Source organism: Erythrolamprus reginae, chromosome 1 (assembly GCF_031021105.1).
Source record: "Erythrolamprus reginae isolate rEryReg1 chromosome 1, rEryReg1.hap1, whole genome shotgun sequence".
In the NCBI taxonomy this organism is placed as follows: Eukaryota; Metazoa; Chordata; class Lepidosauria; order Squamata; family Dipsadidae; genus Erythrolamprus; species Erythrolamprus reginae.
Genome location: NC_091950.1, coordinates 334,484,314 through 334,504,096, shown reverse-complemented (window position 1 = coordinate 334,504,096; position 19,783 = coordinate 334,484,314). Strand labels below are relative to the sequence as shown.

General features: G+C 38.6%; 2 protein-coding genes across 2 annotated transcripts in view; both read right to left on the bottom strand.

Moving 5' to 3' along the window:
- Positions 1-686: 686 nt before the first annotated feature.
- Positions 687-7,928, bottom strand: ACTA1 (actin alpha 1, skeletal muscle). Its single transcript, XM_070733953.1, has 7 exons — positions 7,184-7,928; positions 4,986-5,126; positions 4,060-4,384; positions 3,176-3,337; positions 2,146-2,337; positions 1,860-2,041; positions 687-1,147 (listed from the first exon to the last, which is right to left on the bottom strand). The coding sequence occupies exons 2-7, from the start codon at positions 5,112-5,114 to the stop codon at positions 1,004-1,006; spliced, it is 1,134 nt and encodes a 377-aa protein (XP_070590054.1). The 5' UTR covers positions 5,115-5,126; positions 7,184-7,928; the 3' UTR covers positions 687-1,003.
- Positions 7,929-16,145: 8,217 nt separating this feature from the next.
- Positions 16,146-19,783, bottom strand: part of NUP133 (nucleoporin 133) — a 33,116-nt gene continuing 29,478 nt past the window's right edge. Inside the window, exons 24-26 of the mRNA XM_070733949.1 lie at positions 19,546-19,610; positions 16,653-16,741; positions 16,146-16,364 (exon numbers count right to left, since the gene is read on the bottom strand). Of these exons, the coding sequence (XP_070590050.1) occupies positions 16,225-16,364; positions 16,653-16,741; positions 19,546-19,610 (294 nt within the window). The 3' untranslated portion in view covers positions 16,146-16,224. The remainder of the gene's footprint in view (positions 16,365-16,652; positions 16,742-19,545; positions 19,611-19,783) is intronic.

The window sequence follows — 19,783 nt, the reverse complement described above, 5'->3', positions numbered from 1 at the left end:
GAGAAGGGGGATTTGAACTGAATCCAATACCACCCACCACCACCCTGCCCAAGAATAGCAAGATCAAGGAAATTTGATTGGTAAGGAAAATTCTGGGTCGCTTGAGAATGTCTATATTATGCATGTTTGGTGGTGATAAGTTGCAAACATTTTATAAAAATCGGGATTGCAGCCACCCAAATCTTCTTGATGTTTGTCTCAAGAAAAATCCTCAGGAATGTGATATCTGACCTGAACTCCCTGCTTGGTTATTATTATTATTATTATTATTGTTGTTGTTGTTGTTATATTGTTGTTATTATTATTATTATTTTATTTATTTATTTATTTACTTATTTATTTATTTAATTTATTTGTTTGTTTGTTTGTTTGTTTATTTGACTTGTAAGCTGCCCTTCTCCGAGGACTCGGTTATGAACTCCTTTGGTGACCCAGGACAAATAACTTTGTCATCTTTCCCACCTGTCCTGGGAATGATAAATGTACGTTAGCCCCGTTCCATTGCATTTATGGAAATCTGTGTGCACTGAGCATTGCCATCAAAGCCTATAGATGGTGTGCCACTGCTACGCACTGCCACCCCCCTTTTACTCCCTCACCCTTTCGTGTGTAGTGATCTAACTCGAGCGGGGGAAATATTACAACCCAAAACATTCCAGAGTAATAAATCACACCAAAGCCAGCTGTGTTGGGGCATGACAGAATGACTGATGATTTAATGCTTCTTGAAAGTTTTTTTTTTGGTTTTGGTTTGGTTTCCTTCCGCAGGGCATTGTTTTGAGAAATAACAAAATGAGGTAAAATAAGTTAGTTTTATGTACACTTTACAAACACTCAGTATCACATGGCGTCTGCAGCAACCGTAGACATTGGTATAAAATTGAACCTTAAATGTGGCTTGGGCAGGTGTTCAACAGCCTGCGCTTCACAATGTCGTCATCCTGAGAGTAGTTACCAAGTAGTAGTAGTAATAATAATAAGTGATCTTTTTCTGTAAACATGTTTAGAAGCATTTACGGTGGACAATGGATGGGCCGGCTTCATCGTATTCCTGTTTTGTGATCCACATCTGTTGGAAGGTGGACAGGGAAGCCAAGATGGACCCTCCGATCCAGACAGAGTACTTACGCTCTGGGGGGGCAATGATCTGAAAGAGGTAAATAGAAGGACTTAGCAACAACAAAGCAAGAGGTGCTTCATTAACAAGAGCAGAAACTCACAAGGGGGATTTCAAATAAACAATGGAGCAGCATAATGCCCCGTCACCAAGATATTGACTTAAGTGCAAAGCAATCTAATCTAAACTTGGATTTAATACTATTAATGCAATCCTTTAAATAAAAAAACACCACCCCACAGCTTTCTGCATCTTGTATCTTAAATTCCTATCAAGTATTGTCCCTCTGCATCATAAATTTCTGCTAACTACTGTAAATTGTGTTAATTTTCACCCCAAAACAGAAATAGGTGAAAAACATGGTAAGGCATTTAGCAAAACGTGTAGGCATCTTCATCAACTACATGGATCAGTTACCTAATCTGTCTAAATCCTGAAAGATTTCAGAAAGTATCAGAAGGGAAATGTAAGGCTGCAATCCACAAAAACTTGGTCAAAAGAAATTTCATTATGAAATTTCACTATGTGGAACATAGCCAAAGCTAATTCGGATCCAAACTCATCTGCATGATTAGCCCCATTAGTAATACTCTGGGTTGATTCCGGACTTATGTTCCAGAGTGGACTCATTGCAATAGGTGCAATAAAAATGACTCTGTATTGTAATTCACGGTGCTGTTTATGGTCTTATAGTCTGCCATATGCCACTGCATAGTTGTTAAGTTGTGTAATTAAAACCCACCTTGATCTTCATTGTGCTGGGAGCCAGAGCAGTGATTTCCTTCTGCATACGGTCAGCAATACCGGGGTACATGGTGGTGCCACCAGACATGACATTGTTGGCGTACAGGTCCTTCCTGATGTCAATATCGCACTTCATGATGCTGTTGTAGGTTGTCTCATGAATACCAGCGGATTCCATACCTGGTGGCATCGAGAAAATAAAGGAATGGGAGGAGGAATATAGAAATTCCAAGCATACAAACGTAAAGGATCCCAAGATGGGAAACGCTAAGTAGGAAACATACCAATGAAGGAAGGCTGGAAAAGGGTCTCTGGGCAACGGAAACGTTCATTGCCGATGGTGATGACCTGCCCATCAGGCAATTCATAGCTCTTCTCCAGAGAGGAAGAAGAGGCAGCTGTTGCCATCTCGTTCTCAAAGTCCAGAGCCACATAGCACAGCTTTTCCTTGATGTCACGGACAATCTCACGTTCAGCTGTAGGGGGGGGAGAAGAAGCATGTAGCCATTAGCCAAAGAAAAAGTCCTTCTCAGAATGAAAGAAAGAAAGGGTTGAGGGAACAGACAAGCATAGAAAAGAGGAAAGAATGCAGGCAGTAACCCTGAAACTCAATTTTAAAAAGCACACACACACACACATCTGACAGTAGCCAGAAAGCTACGCTCACATGCTATTTTATGGTTGTGACGGAAGAGTATGAAACTCACAACCTTCTAGGTCGGATAAACTTTGCAGTGCAGAAGAGCTTGTAAGCCACAACCACATTCTTCTGCATTTCTGTTCATGTCACACTCTCTCAGGGTTTTAGTGCCACCCTACGCCCATGGAAACTTTGCCCATTTCCACTTAAATTAACAAAGGCAGAAATGTGCCCTGGCCACTTCTTTCCTCCTGTCTTGAAGATATTAATCTCATTCCCATGAGGGAGACAAGTTTAAGTGACATCCACCTTATCAATATTATATATATTTACTTCTAATTTGCTTCCACCCTGAAGCTTGGAGTATCATGTGTTGCATTCCTTCCTCCATAACATCGTGTAATAATTTCCATGGATGGAAAGAAGAAACTAACTGGTCCAAAGTTATCCAGAGAGCTTCCATTGTTAGGGGTGGTCTAGAAACCTAGATGGTATTTTCCTTTATCCTGACCCAAACAAAAGTGTTCTCCAAGGGAGTGTCCAAAAGAACTAAGGGACAATTAGAGGGCAGATCTGCTGGTGCGAAGGTCTTTCCAATTCTAAATATGGACAAGCTATTTAGGATTAGCCAAGAACCAGAGCAACAGAAGTGGGTTAGGAGGTTCCATCATTACCGGTGGTGACAAAAGAGTAGCCTCTCTCAGTCAGGATCTTCATCAGGTAGTCAGTGAGATCCCGACCAGCCAAGTCCAAACGCATGATGGCATGGGGCAGGGCATAACCCTCATAGATGGGCACATTGTGGGTGACACCATCGCCAGAGTCCAGCACAATACCTGCAGGGAAAAAGGAAGAGAGACATTTTTTAACAATGGAGGCTACGTGTTTCACCACTTGCAGATCTAGATTGATACGTGACACATGGCAATAGGGAAGAAAGAAGAGACAACACAACTACATGAGTCATGAGGGATTCCCAATAATCCCACAGTCAATGTTGGCCGGTTAAGATTTGCCCTTTATTAAGCAGTAGGCTAGACATGGAGGCAATCTACATTTTTCAGAGGAAAACTTTAGTCATGCCCATTATTGAAATTTTCATTCTTTTAATGGGCTGGCAGTCTTACTGCCTAGAACGGACCAGGAATATAAACAGCCATTAAAGGCATGAAGGGAACAGACTAAGCAAGGGTTAAATAAATAGTCCATTCTACAAAGAAAGAAGATCAAAACATTTGTATCTGAACAAGCCTTTGCCAGTAAACATAAATTAGCTTTTTCCAATCAGGATTTTTTCAGAACTACTAGAATGCAGTAGTCTAGTCAGACAATTTAATCAAAGTAAGGGAAGTACATGAAGCTGAGAAACATCAGTTAACTAGATGGACTTAATGTAAGACAATTCAGTTTGTCTATGTTGCTAAGCCCATGTCAGTGACAGGGTGTCTCCTAACCTAGTTGGATTATGACTGGCTTATTCTTAAAAAGAGAGAGAACGTGGTGGGGTTCCCATGAAATTCAGCCTTTTGCCTCTCTATTCCCAGCAGCCAGCACTCACCGGTGGTACGGCCAGAGGCATAGAGGGACAGCACAGCTTGGATGGCCACATACATGGCAGGGACGTTGAAGGTCTCAAACATGATCTGGGTCATCTTTTCACGATTGGCCTTGGGGTTAAGAGGGGCTTCAGTGAGCAGGGTGGGGTGCTCCTCGGGGGCAACACGGAGCTCATTGTAGAAAGTATGGTGCCAGATCTTCTCCATGTCATCCCAGTTGGTGATGATGCCATGTTCAATGGGGTACTTCAGGGTCAGGATACCTCTTTTGCTCTGGGCTTCATCCCCTACGTAGGAGTCTTTTTGACCCATACCCACCATGACACCCTAGGAAGAAAGAGGGGAAAGAAAACTTAGCAATTTCTAATGGCTATTTTCTATCCTACGTATTGCAAATTAATTTTTAAAAATATCAGGCTCTTTTAATTAAATGCTTCACAAAACAGACAATAAATTTTAGGACACATAAAGGAAGCAATTAGCTCAGAGATCGTTTAGACAATGTTACGATGATCTCTACAGAGCGGCTAATTTATTATCTTGTATCCTTTATCTGAAACTCTTTGGACTATGATAGACATTCACTTTTTCAAAATAATAATAGCACAGGGAGTTCCAGCTCAGGGGCCTAACAACTGTCTCAGAAATGTAACTCACTTCTGTGCATGGTCCTCAAATATTAAATCTTACAAAGTTAAGGGGACTTATATTGTTATGGTAATTTTAGTGGCTTCACATGGAGCCATCTGTCTTAAGAAGATTATCAAGGGTGGAGAAAGGAAAGAAATGCAATGGGTCATCTGACCTATTAATCTCTCACCCTTAGTCACAGTCCAGGCCAAAGTAAAATGTAAAGCAATATATGCTGTCTCTTTCAGTCTGCCTATTGTTGAAGAGAAGCACAGCTGTCGAAAAGGGGAACACATACCTGATGACGTGGGCGGCCAACAATGGAGGGAAAGACAGCCCTAGGGGCGTCATCCCCGGCAAAGCCAGCCTTTACCAAGCCGGAGCCGTTGTCGCACACAAGTGCGGTGGTCTCATCCTCATCACACATGGTGTTGGCTTTCTAAGAACGGAAGGAAAAAAAACAACAAAGTCACAGGAGGCTCCAGGAAGCTATGCCAGCTCACAACACAAAGACTACAGGAGTATTTTCAATCTTAATAAATTCAGTAAATTTCCTCACTGAGGAAAAGGACAGGGTGAAATAGTTCACCCTTACAGCCGTTCTCACTAATAAGTGAGAAACCTCAGGGGAAATAATCCATATTAAAAACACATAAGGCTCCTTCTCTGTTCCTCTGCTGATTCCATTGATCATTAAAAGCTGCAGAGTAAAATATCAAGTAACAATGATCAGTAGATCTGAACAAAATTTATTTAGAATTAGTACCTGTAAGATTTACTTCTGCAGTTTTATATTGGGATCAAAGGGAAGTTTATTTAAAATAATCAATATATGTTCAAGTTTGTAATTTTAGCCTCTCTATAAAAACAATATAAATCTAAAGTCGGTTGTCTCCTAAAGGAATTACACATTAACCAGTAAATAACCTTATTGCATTGTTCATGTGTAAATATTACACATGTACACGGCAATGAAACCTCTTCACTTCAGTGGTGCTATTGTTCAAGTAAGTTTGTTTGAGCGGAATACTGAATTTTGATGCACAACTGAAATGGCCAGGATGTCAGAAGATGGCAAAAAGAGACTGAAGTTGGTCCTTTTTGTTTTTTAACTATTAATTCATTAGGGATGATTTTCTTCTTTTAATCCTCCAATTATGCTGGACTAAAACTTTTATTATGCCAAACAAATTATTGATTGAGGAATATGGGAACAATTTTTCAACACGTCAAAGGGCACCAATTTGAGCAAGCATCAAAACGTGGGTTATTTCTTCAGGAAAAATATATGGTTTTCAAATTAAAAAATTAAAAAAATTAAAAAATTGAGGACTTGATTTCTTTAAAAACCATGAGAAAGTTTTGAAGGGTGGCTGTGAATTTTGAAAAAAACTAAATAGGAATATGAAGCCAGATTTCCCAACATACTAGACACATTGATTTATGAGGTGTAACAAGTAGCTTGTGCTTTCCTTTCTTTCTCTCTCTTTCTTTCTTTCCCCCTCTCTCTTTCCTTCCTTCCTTCCTCTCTTTCTTTCTTCAAACTGTCAGGTACCCAATCCAGCTCTGAATGACAATATCTAACACCTAGTTAGACTGTTCTTTAACGTTAGGAACTGAAAATATATGAATCATGAATAAACCCAATCAGATCTCATCTGACAGACATTTAATAAAATGTGGATGTTTCCTGCAAAAAACTGATTATTTTGTTCTGGTACCTATACTTTTCCAGTATTGTAATTAGTTTTAGCCCATTTGGTTGCTGTCCAGTTTCCAATTCCTCCTAAGCTGCTAATAATGATGGGTTTGGAGAAAAACCACCTTGCTTTCCACAACTGATCTGAGTCTAACATTTCTTGGATCCAGCTGACTTCGGTGTCATCACCTATTATTTGTTTGACTTTGAAAATTTTGCCCCCTTCACCCCATTGTTCCAGCAAAAGGCAAGATCTTAATTTCCTCTTGCCATAAAGTGGTAGTAAAATCAGGACAAGAGGCTTGGAGGCATCTCCAGCCACCCAGAGTCCTTTGAGAGTTGGGCAGCATATAAATAAAATTAATAAAAAATAAAACAAAATCTGTTTCCACCCATCCAGGGAAAAGCAGCAAAGCTGCTTCAGGATTTGGGTTTAAAGCTGAAGAGGTTGAGAATCTTCCACAAACCTGCCGCCCAACCCCACTGTTCTCTAAGTCTCCCCAAGAGCTGCTGCTTACTCTCTGTAAACCATAAAGCAGCATATAAATCTAAATCAGGGGTCTCCATCCTTGGGAACTTTAAGCCTGGCGGACTTCAACTCCCAGAATTCTCCAGCCAGCTTTGCCTGCTGGTGAATTCTGGGAGTTGAAGTCCGCCAGGCTTAAAAGTTCCCAAGGTTGGAGACCCCTGGTCTAAATACTATGGCTATTGCTCTGAGAAGCCGGTCCTCCTTCTCCGGGTACTGCCTGCCTGAGCCACCAACCGGCCAGGCACCCGCCCCTCCGGCCTCCACTCACCTTGGGGGTTGGTTCCTGGCTCTCAGCTCCGGTTGCCGCTTCTTCCCAGCTCTGCTGGTCGGTGGGCTTCCGAAAGCCCGGCGGGTTTTATATAGGCCCTTTGGCCGGCTTCTCCCCACCCCTTCGCCGACCCACAGGAATGTCTCCATATTTGGGTGCCGGGCATCGAGACTGGCCAGGCGGCTGGACCCGGAGGCCCCCACAGGCCTCTCGCTCGGCCGCGGGGCTGCCCAAAGAAGGAGCGGCTGGCCTAGGCCCAGGTAGCACGGGCCCGGGCCGTATAAGGCCTGTCTGACGGGCGACCCCCGCCCGGCCACCGAAGGCTCCCTTCCCAAATAATCTTCCCAGCCATCATGCCCGGAAAGGAGACGACAGAAGCCCCAGCAACGACTATGCGGGGGTGGGGAGGGCTGCCCCATCGCGGAAGGAAGGAAGGAGGAAGCCGCGGCGGGGCAGAAGGCGGGCAAACGGCCGCAGCGGAGTTTAGCGAGGCCGCGGCCTCTCCGCCTCCCCCTCCTTCCTCCCTCCCAACTGGCGCTCCGAGCGCCGCGCGGGTCCCGCCGGCTGCGGCTTTCTGCTCCTCCTCGCCGCCGGCGCTGCAGGGTGGAAGGAAGAGTCGCCGTCGGGGTAGCCGCGGCTGCTCGGTCCCACCTTTGAGGGCTTTGCAACGGACTCAGCCTGCCTGCTTTGCAAAAGCGAGCGCGGCTCGCTTGAACCGCGCCATCTTTTGAGCACCTGTTTAAGGAAGGTTTGGAAAGTGGCTTTCCTAGGCGATTAGCTCGAGCTCGTTTATTTATTTTATTTCTTAAGGTTTTATTTTGGTTTTTTATTACAAGTAAAAAATGCATCTATTTACAGATCCTTACCCGTTTTTGGTATACATTCTTGTTTTTTTTTAAAGCACATAGATAAAAACAAATGATGGGAAAACAGGGAGCTTACATCAATCTTGGTTAATATGTACAGTATTAGTAATAAAGAAAAGGAGAGAGGAAGAGAAAAGAAGAAGAATTTTTAACATAAACCCTATTGCGTAATAAACCTTTTAAAAGTTTATTTATTTGTTTGTTTGTTTGTTTATTTATTTATTAGATTTGTAATAAACCTTATGGTGAGATAGTCAATTGATTCAGTACAAGTGTAATCTTAGGCTTACATTTCTTCTATAGTATCTTTTTTTGAATCCATTTATGCCAATTCTCCCATATTTTAATTCTCATTTAATTCTCTCATTTTTTTTGTTCTCTTAATACCTCTAGTCATGTCCTGTAATTCCCCACATCTGTATATTTTTTCCATGATTTGAGGTTCTGAGGGTATATTTTTGCTTTTCCATAACTGGGCATAAGCTATTCTGGTAGCAGTAATTATGTGTGTAATTAGGTACAGTACATGTTTAGGGTATTTTTTATTTATTTTAGTTGTCAAATGTATGGTATTATAGTATGTATTAACATAAGTATACTCAAAAAAATAAAGGGAAGACTTAAACAACACAATATAACTCCAAGTAAATCAAACTTCTGTGAAATCAAACTGTCCACTTAGGAAGCAACACTGATTGACAATCAATTTCACATGCTGTTGTGCACATTCAACTTTGTACAGAACGAAGTATTCAATGAGAATATTTCATTAATTCAGATCTAGGATGTGTTCTTTGAGTGTTCCCTTTATTTTTTTGATCAGTGTTTAAAGAAGAGATAGAAAAGATAAAAGAAAGTAGGACAGGGATGATAGTCAAGAAGCTGCTCCTATGCACGCCCCTTACAGATCTCTTAGAAAAGGGGAGAGGTCGATTGTAGATAGTGTAAGGTTGAAGACAAAAGCGCCCTTTCTTTTTTATTATTGAAAAGGCTTTTTAAAATTTATAATACATTTACAAAACATAACATACATAACAATATAGCGCAATACAGACGGGTAACAAAAAGAAAGGTACATGATGGTCTATTCAAGGCGCATGCATAAGTGCACCAGCATGCCTTCCGTCCTTTGCCCCACCTCTCTAAAACCCTGACATATAATGCCCCCCCACATATAATTCTTACTATTCAAAAAGTTAACTCCTACTCACAAGGAGGAAGCCTAAAAGGCCATTGATTTGGTTTAAACAAGGTTTTAATTGCCCTCATAAAAAATCAAATGGGCCCCACTGGGAACCACTGTTATATAGATAGATCATTCCCTTTTCTTCCCCCCTATTAATGGGTGTGGAAGCACCCTTTCTCAAAGCCCCCTCCCCCCCCGCCCCTCCAAAATCTGGGCTCTTGAACAGAATCTCGCCAGTGATCTAAAGAAGAACCCCAGTTTTCTGGATCTTTGGCAGCACTGCTGACCAAAAAGTTTCTTTTGAGAGAGGCTGAGGGAAGTTTAAATGTGTCCACTTAGTGCCTTAAACAAATACAGAACTTATTTTATTTTTATTATTATATTTATTTATTTATATATTTATTTGTCAAACATGTATAGGATAGTATACATCTCATAAACATAAAATCAGGAAAAAGTAACAATAAAAGAGAACAATAGGACAGTAGGACAGGGATAGTAGGCACAGTGGTACGTTTATGCATGCCCCTTACAGACCTTAGAAACAGGAAGAGGTCGACTAGGCAATCTGTTAAATGTTTTGGGGTTTGGGGAAGAAGCCATGGAGTCAGGTAGTGCATTCCAGGTATTGATCACCCTGTTGCTGAAGTCGTATTTTCTGCAGTCACGTTTGTAGCGATTTACATATAGTAGTTTGAATCTATTACGTGCTTGTGTATTGCTGTGGTTGAAGGTGAAGTAGCCATTAACAGGGAGGACATTTTGGTATACAGTGATCCCTCGAGTATCGCGAGGGTTCCGTTCCAAGATCCCTTGCGATAATCAATTTTTCGCGATATAGTGGTGCGGAAGTAAAAACACCATCTGCGCATGCGCGCTTTTTTTCCTTAGCCGCGCATGCGCAGATGGTGTTTTTACTTCCGCACCTGGGAAGACCCAGGGAAGGTTCCTTCGGCCGCCCAGCAGCTGATCTGCTTGGCAGCGCTGCAGCAGCGAGAAGCCGAAGATCCGGGTTTCCCCGCCGCCCACGCAAAGGGGAAACCCGGATCTTCGGCTCCTCGCTGCTGCGGCGCTGCCGAGCAGATCAGCTGCTGGGCGGCCGAAGGAACCTTCCCTGGGTCTTCCCCGCCGCCCACTTGCCGCTCGAGAGCAAGAGGGGGAGAGATAGAGAAAGAGAGAGAAGGAAAGAAAGAGATGAGAGAGGGAGGAAGAGAGTGTGAGAGAGGAAGAAGCAAGATAAAGAGAGAGAGAAAGAAAGATGAGAAAGGAAGAGAGTGACGTCATCGGGTGGGAAAATATTTTTAATTAATATTTTTTGAAAAATCGCGATATAGCGTTTCGCGAAGATCGAGATCGCGAAAATCGAGGGATCACTGTATATGATTTTATGAACTACATTTAGATCAGCCTCCACCTATTTGGCACCTTGAAAAAACCACGCCAAGTGGTAAAAATCCCCTAAAATGTTTTTACACTATACAGTAATATTCTTTTTAAAGCTACTGCGATGATCCCAAAGCTTTACTTTTTTACATCTCTGCTCTGAGGTTCCACCATGAATTATCATCTCCTTGCCTTAATTTATGGGGAAAACCACACAGGATGCTATCCAAAGTGACAATGTGTTGATTGGACTTCGGTAGATAACATGCACTTTTTAAAATCTTCTCAAGCAACCTCAAAATAATTGTGATGCTTATAAAAACAATTTTCAGAAAAAAATATTCTTGTAAAGCAAGGCTATTTGTTGTTGGATTGCATTATTGCATTAAGGATCTGGTTGACAACACAGATCAACGTTTTCAAGACTAATAAACCCAGGTGATTCAAATAGGCCAAAACCAAATTAACTATGTTAGAATTAGATCAGTTCACAGTTCTGAACATTCCATTCTGTCCTATTTGCAAGGTTTTATTTAAATGTTGCTTTTATTATGTCGCACAATATTTTTATAACACAATTGCCCTGGACAATCATGGCTGAAGAGGAATATTCATCCAGGTCTGTGGCTTCTGGCCCAAAACACCCGTTCTTAGAACAGTTGTCTGTTAAAGGAGCGGTCAAGATCGGAATACAAGGAGCAGCATTATGAGAAGAACAGCAGGGGTTTGACTGGACTGCCAACCACTATAAAGGAACATGTTAAATGTACTTTAAAATGCTGTGCAAAATCAGTTTTATATATAGAGGATGATAAATACTGAAGGCTCTGGCTGGCTGCCAACCACATTGAAGAGTTACCATACACCATGAGTGCGCCGTACTTCATGCTATTTATACCACATGGGCAAGCTGACTTTAAAAGAAAAAAAAATATTGAAAGCAATTCACATCTAGTTATGGTCATGGAGGAGGTTAATGGCAGTTTTGGGATTGGAGGAAAGGTGGAAGTAAAAGTCCCCTTTTGGATGGGCAATGACAACAGCCAATTATGGAGAAGATGAGATGAAACCCTCGGAGAGCCTTCTCCACCTTGGTACTTGCGGGATAAATTCAGACTGCAATTCCCAGGATTCCCAATCATGCTGACTGGGAATTCTGGGAGCTGTAGTCTCAAAAGCATGTATGTACTATCTGTGTACTGGACAAGAGATTGGACTAGATGATCTCTCAGAGAGAGAGTGCTAATTTTGTGTAGTGGTTATAGGTAGACAGATATAGATTATAGATCTATCTATAGATAGATATACAGTGGTACATCTATCTACAAACGCCTCTACTTACGAACCTTTCTAGATAAGAACTGGGTGTTCAAGATTTTTTTGCCTCTTCTCAAGTACCATTTTCCACTTACAAACCCAAAACTCCGAAACTGTAACCGGAAAAGGCAGGGAGAAGCCTCTATGGGGCGTCTCTAGGAAACTCTTGGGAGGAAACAGGGCCGGAAAAGGCGAGGAGAAACCTCCGTGGGGCCTCTAGGAATTTCCTGGGAGGAAACGACCTCCACCCTCCCTGTGGTTTCCCCAATCGCACGCATATTTGCTTTTACATTGATTCCTATGGGAAAAATTGCTTTTTCTTACAAACTTTTCTACTTAAGAACCTGGTCACGGAACGAATTAAATTCGTAAATAGCGGTACCACTGTAGTTACAGATGCATTTCTAAAAGGAAGCTAACATATTTGGAGCAAATGTAACAAACATTTTCAGCAATCTTACAGGAAGGTCCAAAATAAGGGTATGTTAATTATGCAGGCAGATATGCATACCCAGCAGTGATGGGTTCTAAATCCTATTGCTATCAATTCATGCTTGTGCTTGTGCACAGACCACATACCCACCTCCAAGGGCCCAATTCTTGTCATTCTATTCTATTCTATTCTATTCTATTTGTGGCTGTTTGAATTTATCATGGCAATGAAAATAGTTATGACCATTTTTCACACTTGTGACCATTGTGGGATCCTTAGCATCACATGATTAAAATTCAAACACTTGGCAATTGACCCATATTTATGACGGTTGAAGTCTCCAAGGGTCATGGAATCAGCTTTTGTCACCTTCTGACAAGCAAAGTCAAGGGGACTTCAAATTATCTAAACAACCCTGTTACCAGCTTAATAACTGCAGTGATTCAGTTAATAACTGGCAAGAACAATCATAAAATGGGACAAAATTTGCTTATATGTCTCACTTAACAACAGAAACTTTGGGCTCAATTGTGGTTGTAAATTGAAGACTACTTGCACTGGTTATGTACTCCATACTATTGAAGAGGCTGTAGTATAATAGCAGTACTATAACCTGTCTTTGGGTAACATGACCTCAGACTAGAAAGTTTTCTTCAAGTATGATGCAGCAAAATTAGTAGTCTGTGTTTATTGATTAATGCATTGCCACTAGCAAAAGTGTAATAAACCTCACAATTTGCAGTATGGATTCAATTGGAAAAGGTGCTTTTGCATGTCAAGGAAGACAAACATAGCACTAATCTACAATTCCTTAAAAGAGTTGCATACAATCCCAGGAAATTGCCCAAAGACACTGTAGACCAGAGGTCTCCAACCCTGGCAACTTTGTGGACTTCAACTCCCACAATTCCTTTGCTGGCTGAGGAATTTTGGGAGTTGAAGTCCACAAGTCTTACAGTTGCCAAGATTGGAGACCCCTGCTGTAGACAGTCCTGTGTTTTTGTGATCCTGCGTTTTGGAGCAACTTTAGGAGAGCAAAACACTCTGAAGTTCTTTTTGACTTAATGGATTAATTCTCATTGTGGATAAAATTCCTTTATACCGGACTTTGAAGAAACCCAAACTAAAATGTATGTAAAAGACTAATGATGTAATGGATAATGCATATTATTTATTTAATTGCTCTAAGATCAGCAAACAATTCCAACATTTTAAAAATGGGAAGAGGCATTCAAAGATGAATGCTTAAGTGAAAGGAAAGTGATAAATTATCACTTTCATATTAAAATAGGTTTAATGAATGAAAAACCAAATTTGAATACCTAATGTCATATTCCTCTTGAAAGGCATCCTGCAAAACCTGGCATTTTATGTATTTATTGCTACTGCAAAACTAAAAAGTAAATGTATATCAATCTGTAAAATTAAACTTATCACTGATGATAGCCAATTTACACCTTATAATTTACATTTTCATTAAACACTGTGAAGCGTAAATTGTATAAAATAAACTAATAACTAACATAAGGGTAACTTGACACCTTTATAATTTCCTGAAGTTAAGCAGACGTTAGTATCATGCTTATTACAGATTATTTTATAAATTCCCATGTCATTTGTATAAACTTTTACAGTAACATTTCCTTATTACTGTAAGCAAATTAATTTGCTCTATAAACATAGCTTGGAATGAAGGACTTATGACTGCACAAAAGTTTTAGGCAGTATTAATAGACAAATCCAATCAGGTTCAAGCAATTAGAGAAGGGTAAGTGCAAAGCTCATCGCCATAGGAGAAATTACTGTAGTTTCTCAAGTCTCTGCCAACAGAAGTAACAACTTTACACCTTTGTCTATTCAAAACCCATCTATGGCTTTGTAAGTATTACTTTAATACTGAAACGCTCTCTTTTAAGTTAACAGATGTGCTTACTAAATTAGGAGAGAAACTAGTCTTACCACCCAGTTTTTATTAATTGGAAAGTATATTAGAAATTCTCTTTCTTACTGCATGTCATTGAATAGTGGCAGAAGTATTAATAACACATTGCGATTTGTTACAAATGCTGCCTCCTTTGTAAGTTTAAATAACCGAGGAATATGGATGTATTTAATTATTTACACATTACCTTTCATTTGGGAACTTAATGTTATGTTTATGGTGCTCACTCCTCCTGCTTTTCCTAACAATCATATGGGGTAACAACTTTCTGATGAAAGGAATTCACAGCAATTATTGCAAGATATTCTATGAATGTATTGAATTGATCTGATTTTTTTTCATTAAACCAATCCAGTGCTTCCAACAAAACAAATATACCTACTGAAACCAAAATGTATTTGTATTTTTTTATATAAGACCATCCGATTCAGAGGATTTTCAGCCAATTTTCAGAAAGAAAAAATAGCACTATTTTGGAATGAAATTGTCAGCTGTTGATACCTATACCTATATATCATTCCAGATGCTGCTCATTAAGTGAAATAATTTCTCAGAATTCAGGTTTTGCATTACACCTACATGCTTCCATGGGAGTACATTCTGTTGATCTCACTGAGATGAGCTTCTTAATAAACTGCTAAAAACAGGGTTATGTCTTCTCATAAAAAACTCCTTAACAAATATTCGGATAACATATTTTCATGTACTCAGAGCCTGGTATTTATAAAATTCAGATTATGTAGCACTTTATATATCAATGTAAATTATAATTTGGACTGAAATGAAAAGATCTAGGATGACTTTAATCAGACCAGAGCACTTTTCATTGCTTTTTAATTGAGAAAGCAAAATAAAAATGTGATCTTTTGTCAGCTTTATTTCATTAGTACAGTGTTTCAATTTTTTTTAACTTTGTATTAATAGCATGAGGTTGTCTGTTCCTTTTGCAATTGCATATTCTGAAGATCCCAACATACTTCAGATATTGTTTAATCTTCCAGTAGGGATAGTGCATTGTAGAATAGAATAGAATACATTTTTAATGGCCCAAATGTGATTGGACACACAAGGAATGTGTCTTGGTGCATATGCTCTCAGTATACATTATCTACATTGGTTTGAATATTTCAAGATAAGTATATTCTCCAGCTCTTCCATTCTTAGAGCTCTATTAGCACAGCAAGAAAGGAAGCCATGGAATGGTAGCTGTACTTTTAAAACTGGACATAGGATGCTCTTCAACTGATTTAACGTATGACCTTCTCAGCTGTTGGATCAAATTCTAGAGGCATTTAGCCAAGATATAAAAAAGTAAGACATGCAAATTGGTTTTGCAGTTACTCTGTACATGTTGAGCAGGCTGTAGAGACAATTCTGTGATATTTGTCAGATTAAAGAATTAAGTTGATTTATATTAGTCCATCTGTTCTTTATGCATTAGCATGGCAAAGTGTTGTGGATTGTAAGCTACCATCAAGCAGAGAAGAGACATTTCCAGGAGAAGTACTTGCAGAACTACTTTCTAGCCTTCCTGTTATTACTTAAGATTGTAATAGAACTTCATTACATGGTGAGCACTTGAATCCAGTCATTTATATATTTAAAAATATAAGTGTATATTGTAAGAGGAAAAGTCAACATTTCTTACATTGCATGAACAACTGTATTCACTACAAAACAGCAGCACACAAGAAGCTGGATTACTGTTTAGAAACATACTGTTTATATAACTTTTTATAAAAATAGAGTTTATAGAATTTTTTATGTTTTGTTCAATTTTCTTTCATAACCTTGATTTGGCTTCAGTTTTTAATCATTACGAATCAGACATGTTATTTGTTGGAATTGAAACTTTATTGCAAAATCAATGCACAATATAAAAAAGAAGCTAGCTTAATTAAAATTTAAAATTTCTCATGCCTGATCTCTAAAAACATGCAATTCATAATTTGCTTTCAGAACAAATTCAAAGTAAGGATTGTACTTTAAATGTCCAAGTTCATCTGACTGCATCAAATCTTTCACGTCAGGCAGATATTCACTAAGTTGAACTCCTACAATAGAAATAATTGTTAGATATTATAGATATTTGGATAATATGGAACTTTAAACTTAATTTCAGTATAACATATTTAAACAGGAATGATCCCTCTAACATTATAGTTACATTGCATGTATATCACATTTCTGTTGTCTTTAATTTGGCCAGCAACATACTGTACTAAATTCATGACTGTAATATTATATTATTTATCTTTGATGTATAACTAATATTTGCATGACAATGTTTCAGCAGGTGATTCAAATTATTTCTGAATATACCGTATTTCAATAAAATATACCTTCTTTCATCAGCTTTTGTAGTATTTTCACAAATATACTGTCTTTAGATGCTTCAATTGGATCATCTTTGCCTTCTGAATTGGACCAGCTATAATGTCAAAATGTAGAAGAACCAAAACAAATATATTGTAAAAACGAATAACATGCAATGTGTTAATCTAAATATTCACTGAGCTACTTTTTCCTACGTTTATATTCCAAATTTTCATTTGTTTATTATTTTCTTCAAATTTCAGCAAGTATTACATTTCTGTTTTTCAATGTAGCATTAAAATATAAAAGGATTAAGTTTCATAATTTAAGGAAAAAAGTTACAGATAAGATTTTTAAAAAGATGTGGAACTATGCATCTAGATTCTTTTACCAGAGGAAAAGTATTAATCAGGGAACAGTGTTTTCTTAGTCTTAGTGAAGTCTCCCTCAATTTGTACAGAAGACTGGATCAGACTACGCAGTAGAGGGAAAGGCAAGGTGAAAAGCTACTTAGGCAATATAAAATCACATCCATATATTTCATTGGAATTAATATCATGCACGGCAGTGAAACATGAATAGAAGAGTTAGAACAGGACTGTCCTCTCTAATATAGAATTGGCGTGAAAATAGCAGTATGCTTTTTTTCATCATCGTTAGTGATCTACAATCGAAATACAGTAGTCAGTTTTTTAATGCCAAATTATTTAATATGTCTATGTTGCTGCATAATACTTTTGTGAGTAGGAAGTTTAGTCCATGCCCCAAGTGTACATTCTGTAATTGATAGGTTAACTGGTCCTATTGCTGGACTTTCCCTGAAAAGGTAGCTTTGCTAGATGGTAAAGAGAGGGAATGAATTTGAATTCAGAATCAATTGAAATCCTTAGCAAGAAAGAGGCCTCTATTTCAGTAATATATTGTTAATGCATTTATTAAAAAGTTAATCCATTTATTATAATGTTTAATATGGCTGACTTTAATCTGCATTAAACCAGGGCAAAAGGAAACACATTCTTCCATAATACCCTCCTTCATAGCTATTTACTTCTCTTGAAAATGAAAGTGAACAGCATGAATGAGGAACAAAAAAACCACTACCTTGTTAGGAAGTCACTGTGTTTTTTCCACACACCTCGGGTACCACCCAACAATTCTATTGCCATATATAGTTATAGAGTACAGTAGCATTAAAAAAATTGTCCCTATAGGGTAGGTAGTTTAGATACCTGATTCAGAAATGGCTTGATTAATGAGGACATCTGAATTAGGATAATTTTATATAGCTATTTATTCCAACTGATCAACAATTGGACAAACAGAAATGGTGGCATCCAATTAAGAATCAATAGATAACACATTTTGAGATTAAGTCTAGACATAATTATTAATTTATTCAAAATAAATTCTAATGAATGAAAGGATTCTTTAAACAACCTCCCCAAATTGTTCCTGAACCACATCCAATTGAACTATGTCAATGTGGGTTTTTTTGGAATAGGTATTTTACACAATCCCTAGAGAATTTGAGGAGAGTCACTTTTTTTTAATCCTGTCTAAAGCACAGTGCTAAGTCTTTTCATCATCCGTTTAACTACTCCTTCAAAATTTGGAAACTAAACATGGTTAAGTTTCAGAAAGGTAGTTCAGAAAGGCGAGTAGCCTTTCAAAAAGGAAGAAAGCAGATTCTATTATCTGAAATGATAGAAAAGCAATCTTTATTTTTTAAGCAAATATTTGGCTGTGTGAAGACTGCATAAAAGGAATACAATGGTATAATGGTTAAGAAAAGTCGAGAAGCTAGGAGTATCTTCATTGAAACTGATGCACTTTTAGTAAATCCCCCATTTGTATGAGATAATTCCAGCCCTTCCAATAGTTTAAAGATTACCAAACATATATCCTTACATCCCTTGCCCAAGGAATACCTACTATTCTATCAACTTGCCCTTTCCATAAAGGAAATCTCTTCTTGATAATGGTACCCTGATTTTGGAATGTTCTAAGTATTCAGTTTGATATTAGAAATCGGAAGATATTGGAAGGCTACTCCAAAGAAGTATTAATTGAAACCAAAGATGCCCTCGAAAGTAGAAGGAGAGATGGAAAGCTGAGCTAATCCATGAATTCTTCTGGAAGACTAAACCTAATGCCTTTTCAGGAACTGCTTGCATTCAACCTTTTATATTATACAGTGGTACCTCTACTTAAGAACGCCTCTACTTAAGAACTTTTCTAGATAACAACTGGGTGTTCAAGATTTTTTGTCTCTACTTAAGAACCATTTTCTACTTAAGAACCCGAGCCTGGAAAAATTTCCCAGGAAATTTGAGAGTGGCACAAAGGCCTGGCCAGTTTTCTGCCATTCCCCCTTTAATCCCGGCCATCTAGGCTTTGGCAATCTAGAGCGAAGTATTTTCCTTTCTCTGGGAGCTGCCTCAGATTCTCTCTTTTTTTTAAACCTTAAAGTTTTGGATTTTTTTGATTCCCCTCACCTCACCTCCTTCCTTCGGCAGTGACTGTCCTCCTCCTCTTCTTCCTCGCCCTACTCTCACCCAAATTCGAAGCTTTTGTTTTTTTCCTAATGGGTTTGCACGTATTATTGGCTTTTACATTGATTCCTATGGGAAAAAATGCTTCTACTTAATTACGTTTCTACTTAAGAACCTGGTCACGGAACAAATTAAGTTCTTAAGTAGCGGTACCACTGTACTTGTAAAAACTGGTGTCCAAATCTATCTGTTTTTCCATTGCTCGAATCCCTTGTCAGATCTTTGGAAAATAAAGACCTAAAAATAGCATTACGGTATTGCATTTGCTATTGATTTCGTGGAAGCTGTTTTAGGAACTGTTTTGCCTAAGTCTGGAGACAAATGTTGTAAATGAATACATTAAACAAATTAAACTGCTTTTACTTACCCATCTCTCAGTAGAGCTTTACAAAGTATTTTAAGTTTAAGATAATTTATGTCCACTTGCTCGGTCTTCATTTAAAAAAAAGAAAGAAAGAATGTTAAATTGCATTTGAAATTCCAGGAAATAAATTATACATTATAATGATATCTGATTGAATACTTATGCTGGCGAAAAACAAGGTAACAAAATAACGATGTGTTTTGAAGAATATATTTCAGAAAATTGTAGGCTTAAGAAACAA

Bases quoted from the DNA above. Each gene is read 5' to 3' on its own strand.
- ACTA1 (XM_070733953.1), bottom strand. From the start codon at position 5,114: ATGTGTGATGAGGATGAGACCACCGCACTTGTGTGCGACAACGGCTCC. The intron at 3,338-4,059 runs GTGAGTGCTGGC...TTTTCCCTGCAG, and splicing joins TGCCTCTGGCCGTACCACCG to GTATTGTGCTGGACTCTGGC. The intron at 2,042-2,145 runs GTATGTTTCCTA...CGATGCCACCAG, and splicing joins TTTCCAGCCTTCCTTCATTG to GTATGGAATCCGCTGGTATT.